Here is a 7,875-nt window from a genome sequence, read left to right as displayed (position 1 = left end):
GAAGAATAAGAGAAGGAAGAAGATTAGAATGTGCTCCATCCTAGAAACTCCTTTTGTAGCCGGTGATTTGGAAATCGAGAAGAGAAGGAGGGTGCTGTGTCTTGATAGATCGTCGCCCACACGACGTCCAAGAAGAGGAGAAGAATACGGTAGAAGATCAAGAGGTCTTTAGCTACAAAGGAAAGGTACAACTAGTTCTTTAATTCCACTGCGTAATTAGTTTAGTTTTCTTTGTATCGATCTTGAATACCAACACAAGAGGCCAGCGATCTTGTACTTTGATCAAGGTGTGCTTTGATCATTCGAGAACTTGCTTGATTGACCAAACACATGTTTGATCGAACATGTGAGTTGTTAGAAAAAGATTTGTTCTTGTACAATTTTTTTGTACATGGAAATTCAAACAGAACGGAATTCCAGCACCTTCACTAGTTTTGGTTCCAGTTAACATAGGGTATGTAAAACAGTGGTCGAACACTCATTCTTCTTTGCTAAACACTTGCTTAACTACATGCCTTTATAATTGTGTATATATGTAGTTCCCATTAGATTTTGACCGTCATCGATCCTCACAAAGAGGTTGTTTCTTTGTTAGATCCTCTCAGTCATCACAATCGTGATGAGACTTGGAAGAATATTGTGACTATGTAAGCTTTATTAGAAAAATATTGTGAATATTTATTATAATTTGTCCTTGTATACTAAATGGACTAAAAGTGTAAAATCTCTTATGAACATTTGAAGGGCCTTGAAATTGTTCAACATAGAGAATGGAAAGCATGGGAAGAAACAACCTTTGTGGGAAATAATCAAGGTCTGTTTTCTAGTTACTAATATTCTTCAATATATCATTCCATTATCACTCCCTTATGTTTAACATAGATTACGGGCATTTATTAATATTACCTATGTTTGGAACTTTACCTACCTTTATTACTCATATAAAAGAAATAAGGTTTGAGATGCTAATATAGTCATTATGTCTCATGGTCTGGAGGTGGTTTTTTATTAAAGGTTGATTGACTTAATTTATGCTAGTTCCTGTTGCTATTATAGGAGGCGTGGATGTCTTACAGCCGCCCCCCCTTGCCGGCGGAACAAAAAAAAAATTAGGGATAATTCTCTTTCCTCTTTACTTAAGACAACCTTGTTGTGGATGATTCTGATTTCCATTGCTACAAGCTCATTATTTTCCTTCTTCACTCGCAGCAGCTAGCAGCCGGAAAAAAAATCATCGTAGGCGGAGTCGCGTCGAAGTCGAAGAGATGAAGACGGAAGACCCATTCACAGATTCACGTTTTTAATTGCTTTTTATGAAGGTTTCCTTTTTTGACACGTTTCCATATAAATCTTTACTTTTTATATTTTTCTAATTACTTTTTTCAATTTAATTGTGAGCCACGTGTCAAACCAATTGCTTTTTTTAAGTGTGAACCAATTTTTCTGCTCTCCTTCGTTTTTTTTTGTTTCCGCCGCAGCGCCGCTCACAAACTCGCCCTTTGCTTTTTTTGTCTCTGTCGAGCGCCGACTAAGGCGGAAGATTTTTTTTTCTCTCTACCGAGTACCAATCAAAGCGGCAAAATATCAAAGTCCAAAGGTGAAGCTTTCAGAGTTCAGCCTTCGCCCTTCAGGTAAGTGGATTATTGGATTTTATTTTATTTTATTTTTTTAATAATTATTTGATTATTTCTTGATTATAATGTATGCTACAATTAACAATTTAAAATTTTGATAGTTTAAATGTTTAATTGTTTTTTATATTTAATTGTTAGATAATTGAAAATTTAGATTTTGCATATTTAATGGTTGGATAATTTATAATTTAATTTTTGTATAAACTCTGACTATGTAATTAGTGTTTTTTATTAGCGGTTAGTTAATTGTAATTTGTGAATATTGATAATTTATGCTAAATTAATTTTATGTTTTTAAAAAGAATTGTTGATGAATGATGGTGAATAATTTATTTGTGTTATTGTTAAATTGTTCACATTATTTTATTTTGATAATTTTTTCTCATACATTATAATTTGTAGAAAATGTTGAAATATTTTGCAAAGAGGCCTAGGAGTTCAATTGAATCCTCTAGTGTTCCGGATGAAGAGTCTACTCCTGCACCACAACCACCACCACCTCCTCCTCCTCCTCCACAAATTTTATTTGAAAATATTGAAAATCTGAGTAGTGAAGTAGAAATTGTTGCTGATCCTGGTTTACGAAAATTGATTGAAGAGTATGATGTTGGTGCTAGAGATCGTATTCGAAAAGAATATGTTGCTATGGGCCCTTGTCAACCTCGAGGCCATAAATTTCCAAGAAAAAAAATGGGTAAAGACAATAGATGTTTCAGAGATGTTTGGTTTAAAGACCGTGATTGGTTGGAGTATAGTGTTTCAAAGGATGCAGCCTTTTGTTTCTGGTGTTATCTTTTTAGACCTAGTAATATAGGGTTTGGAGGAGATGATGTGTTTACGAGATCTGGTTTCATAAATTGGAAAAAAACAATTGAAAAATTCAATGAGCATGTAGGTGGAGTTGGTAGTGCGCACAATGAGGCAAGAATACAGTTTGAGGGTTTCAAGAATCAAAGACAAAGTGTGGAGTATTCATTTTCATCGGGGAAACATGAGCTTGAAGTTGCTTATCGCAAACGCTTGACTTCCATTTTAAAAGTAATTCGATTTTTGTTGTTACAAGGATTGCCTTTTCGGGGACATGATGAGTCTTCAACATCATCCAATAGAGGAAATTTTTTAGAATTGCTCAAATGGTATAGCTCAGAGTGTTCAGAAGTTGCGGCAGTTGTTGGAATGAATGCACCTAGAAATAATCAAATGATTGCCCCAAAAATTCAAAAGCAGTTGGTGAATGCTTGTGCAGTTGAGACCACAAATGTTATTCTAGCTGATCTTGGAGATAGGTGGTTCACTTTACTACTTGATGAGGCTCGTGACTGTTCAGTAAAAGAGCAAATGGCAGTTGTTATTAGATATGTGAACAAACATGGAGAGGTGATTGAACGATTTATAGCTATAGTTCATGTTGCAACAACTACAGCTGCTTGTTTGAAGGAGGCAATCGACTCTTTATTTGCTAAGTATGGTTTGTCAGTGGCGAGATTGAGGGGTCAAGGATATAATGGTGCTTCAAATATGTCTGGAGAATTTAATGGCTTAAAGTCACTGATAATGAACGAAAATCCGTATGCATTGTATGTTCATTGTTTTGCTCATCAACTCCAGCTAGTGGTTGTAGCTGTTGCTCAAGCAAATCAATATGTTTGTGATTTCATGTGGATTGTTGGTTCGATTGTGAACACATCTGCATCATCTTGCAAAAGGGCCGACAAACTTCGACAACTTGAACATGATAGAAAAGTTAAACTTCTTGAAAGAGGAGAGATTAGTTCTGGTAGAGGACTAAACCAAGAAACTAGTCTAGCTAGACCTGGAGATACACGATGGGGGTCTCATCATTCAACTTTATGTCGTATTGAACAAATGTGGTCATCTGTTATAGAGGTTCTTCAAAATTTGATTGATGATGGTGATCGTTCTTCTAAGGGTTTAAGTAGAACTTTGGTTGAAAGAATGGAGAGGTATGAATTTGTGTTTATTCTACTATTGATGAAACGTATATTGGCAATCACAAATCATTTGTCAACCGTTCTACAAGAGAAAGATCAAAATATTGTGAATGCGATGCATTTGATCAATAATGTGAAATGCAAATTGCAAAAGTTGAGAGATTCTGGATGAGATATTTTACTTGAGGATGTGAAAAAGTTTTGTAACACTCATTCCATTGAAATAATTAATATGACAGATAATATCAACAGTCGTAGTCGTTTGAAGAGAGATGGGAAAAATGTTAATTTTTATCACTACTACCATGTTGAAATCTTTTGTGAGGTAACTTCATAATTCTTTTTTTTGTTTACCGTCAATTAAATTCTTTTAAACAGTAACATATTTACTAATTTTTTTTTTATGTTTGATTTTTAAATTGTAGGTTATTGATATTATTCTACAGGAGATGGATAGTCGTTTCTCTGAAACAACTACAGATTTGTTGATTTATATGTCATGCCTTGATCCTAGGAATTCGTTCTCTAGATTTGATGTACAAAAATTAGTACGTCTAGCTCATTTTTATGAGGATGATTTTTCTTGGAGTGAGCGTATGTTGGTTGAACAAGAGCTTGAAACATATATTGATGACGTCAGATCAGATGAACGGTTTGAAGGCATTTCAGATTTGGGAGCTCTTGCAAAGAAAATGATTGAAACAATGAAGAACCGTGTGTTTCCTTTGGTTTATCGGATGATTGAGTTAGCCTTACTTCTTCCAGTTGCTACTGCAACCGTTGAAAGAGTGTTTTCGGCAATGAATATTGTCAAAACAGATTTGCGAAACAGGATTGGAGATGAATGGATGAATGATAGTTTGGTAGTCTATATCGAGAAAAATGTTTTTAATATTGTCGACAATGAGCCAATTTTACAACGTTTTCAGAACATGGAGTCTCGAAGAATGCAATTGTCACGTATTTGTTAGTATATTGTTTTAATATTTTAATATTATTGTACGAGTTTTTTTTCATAATATTGTACCTTTTTCTCCTGTATACCAAGTTATTTAAAAATATTTTTTAATTACATAGAAGTTATTATTCAAAAAAAATTCACCGCGCTTAGATCGCGACCGCCCCTCCATGATTAAATTTCTGGATCCGCCACTGATTAAAGGCAATTACTTAGCATCAGTGTCTCACTTTGCCACTTAGTGAAATGGTGAAAATAGATTTACTTATGTCAATCTAAAAATTTAAAACCTAAATTATGACTTTATCATTTGCAAAGAATGCCAATTAGCAATTACATATTTTTTTAATAAAAATTTCTCTACTGAAAGTTTGACTTTATTATATTATTCTCTAGAATAAAAGAATTAGTTTTAGTTATTGTAAAGGTTCCTATATATAAGTGTCACTTGAAATAAATTTATGTTTGTCCTAAAACATTAATCTAGTAGAGATCGAATATGTTTAATATATATTAGCAAAATAATGGTATTAGAAATTAAACCAACATGGATGTAGTATTCTCATTCATTTTGTTACTACCATTTTTGCCATAGGCTCCCCTGCAATTGGATGGAGCCCAATGTGGTTATTTCATCCTACGATATATGAAGGATATTTTGATTATTCCAAATCAATTGAAAAGACTTTGTTGCAGGCTATAGTAATATTATACATAATTCCAAGTTTTCTTATTGAAACTTGTTGATAAACTTATTTGCATGTAATTAACATTTTCACTCATTTATTCTCATGCAGTTCGCAAAATCAGTGATAGCCACAAAAAAAAAAAAAATTGAAGAAGTACGTTCTGAATGGGCAAATTACATACAAGACCATATATCAGATGAGTAGGAAATTTGGGCATTAAAACTCTTTTGGTTAACTAGTGTAATCTATAAGTGATTTGAATTATGAACTTTTGGCATGAGCATCTAATCTTTACAATTTGCTACAGTAATGTATATATATATATATATATATATATATATATATATATATATATATATATATATATATATATATATATATGTATGTAAGGAGTGATCATGTAATCATGAGTTTGTACTTTTTATTGCTACAACTTCACTTGTATATATGTTTTCTACAATTTATTATATTTAGCATATAAAAGATTCTTCATTAAAAGGTTATATACTGCAATAGTCCGTAACATACTTCTATCTCCTCTCTTTGGTTGTTTTTATTGTTTCTTCTTATTTATTATAACTCGTATACAGTTGCATCAATTTAGAAGAACTACCAATATTAGAAAATCTGATAAGAGTTTATACATTTGAGAACTAATGCTGTGAAGATTCAAGTACTATGTTGAGTAATTTAGCTTACTTTTGGACAGAAAGTTAGTTCTTCTTAGAAATTTGGAAAACTTTGCCCTCTTTATATTTAGCTTTTTAATTTGATGGAAACTACTTTTCTTCTATAGTTCTAGGAGTTGTTGGGTCAATTAGTAACCTTGGAAGAATTATAGGTCAATTGTCCATTTAAGTGGTTCTAAATTGTATGTTTCCTTATGTTGTTCAAGTTGACCCATCTTATTTTAGCTTACTTTTCTCATCAGTTGACTTTTTCCCATCATTAGCTAGTTATCTTCCTTATCGAGATACCTATCGTTGATCCCAAACCATCTCAAATTAGGAAAATATCGAGAAAGTTTTGACAAAGTTTTGTGAACAACTAATAAGTTGATGGCTATCGCTTCAATTTTCCTACTAGCCTCTTTCTTCATTATGTTATAATTTACAAACTCAAAGTTTGATTAGTGACCTGTAATTGTGTCATTTCAGTTAGGTTATGAACTAAATAAGGGGGATTACATAGATAAATTCATTGTTATTATGTATGCTAAAAGCGGCTAATATCTGATTTCAATTGCTAAAAGCATGACTTATCCCATGAGATCACTCCTTCATTCTAGTGCTCTCATTCTTGCAATTGTTTTTCCTTGTTACTGAGTAATATTTTCTTTTGGATCCAATTTTTTGAATGCATTTTGTAAATTGCATAATTTAAACTAATAATATCTTGCAAATTCTATCTGCGATCACTTATATATAATTTTATTCAGGTGTCACGAGCTAATTCCTTAGAACACCTGAATATTGGTGGTACATTTATCACCCATGAATCACTATATGTAGTTGGTCATAGTTGCCCACATATCAAGGTATTCTCCTAAATGCATTACTTGCTACTTGGTTATTTCATGATTCTCAAAAATACAGTTGGGAATTTATAGATCAGCTTGGAGCATCGAAGCTAATCTATTAAAGAATTCTTTTTCTTGTTTATAGAATGATTGGTACCTATTAAAGAATGTTGATTGTTCTGTCTTTGCATCTCTGATATAGACTTCAGCTTTCAAGCCTTCATATACATAAAATCTTGTAGTTTTGTATTAGAAGAAAATTTGATTTTGAACCATATGCCTTCATATTTGTTGATGCTGCAAATTTATTCAAAAACCAATACTTGGTAATAAGTATCTTTAAGCATGGATTGCAAGTAAGGCGATTGAAGTTTCTTTTGTATTTTTACCTATAGTATTTGGTTCGTCCAGATTGCTGGGGAGGGATTCGAGGAAGACGGCGATAGCTACGACGGCCTCGACGACGAGTTTGAGGAGGTGGCGGAGCCAGAACTCGTTGTCTTCGAGGGAGTAGGAGGTGATGGTGTCAGGGCCACCGAGGTGGAGGAGTAGGAATGGGGCCCAAAAAGCCATGATGTCGCCGCTGCTTTTGGCCTCCACTACGTCGTTCTGCTTGCTGAGGAGGTTGCCTAGGGCCAAGATGGCGACAGTATCAGCGCCGAGGTAGGAGAGCCAGAGCATGAGGCTGAGGACCTGGTTGGAGCTGCGCTTGCGGAAGAGGGAGAAGGAGATGAGGATGATCTGGAGGAAAAGGCTGAGGAGGACCAGGATGGGGATTTCTTCCTCGCTCCATAGTTTGTGAATTTCCTTCGGAATGATCTCCATGCATATGAGTCGCAGCAACGGAGTTTTCAGCTCTCATTCAATCTCTACGCTTCATACTGTGCAAGAGACGATACGCACGGCACGTTCCCCTCCCCTTTTTTTTTTTTCTCCTTTTAACCTGGGCAAGTGATGCTCCATCTATCTGGAAAGATTTTAACATTTTGCTTTACCATGTGGCAAAAGACGAAATCGCTCGCCTCCAGCGCCCCCGCCGCACCCGACCCAAGACCATCACGAGGGAGGTAAATCATAGCATCCTGAGCGAGCATGTGGCAGGTGGGGTGAGTTGTACAGGGAC

General features: G+C 34.5%; 1 protein-coding gene across 1 annotated transcript; it reads left to right on the top strand.

Moving 5' to 3' along the window:
* The first annotated feature begins 2,810 nt into the window (after window positions 1-2,810).
* LOC122011352 (zinc finger MYM-type protein 1-like) lies at window positions 2,811-3,758 on the top strand. The gene has a single exon (XM_042567735.1). The coding sequence runs from the start codon at window positions 2,811-2,813 to the stop codon at window positions 3,756-3,758; it is 948 nt and encodes a 315-aa protein (XP_042423669.1).
* The last annotated feature ends 4,117 nt before the right edge of the window (window positions 3,759-7,875 follow it).

Source organism: Zingiber officinale, chromosome 8A, assembly GCF_018446385.1.
Source record: "Zingiber officinale cultivar Zhangliang chromosome 8A, Zo_v1.1, whole genome shotgun sequence".
Lineage (NCBI taxonomy): Eukaryota > Viridiplantae > Streptophyta > Magnoliopsida > Zingiberales > Zingiberaceae > Zingiber > Zingiber officinale.
Note: the sequence above shows the minus strand (reverse complement) of the source record. Positions and strands in the feature narration are given on the sequence as shown.

Bases quoted from the DNA above. Each gene is read 5' to 3' on its own strand.
- LOC122011352 (XM_042567735.1), top strand. From the start codon at position 2,811: ATGAATGCACCTAGAAATAATCAAATGATTGCCCCAAAAATTCAAAAG.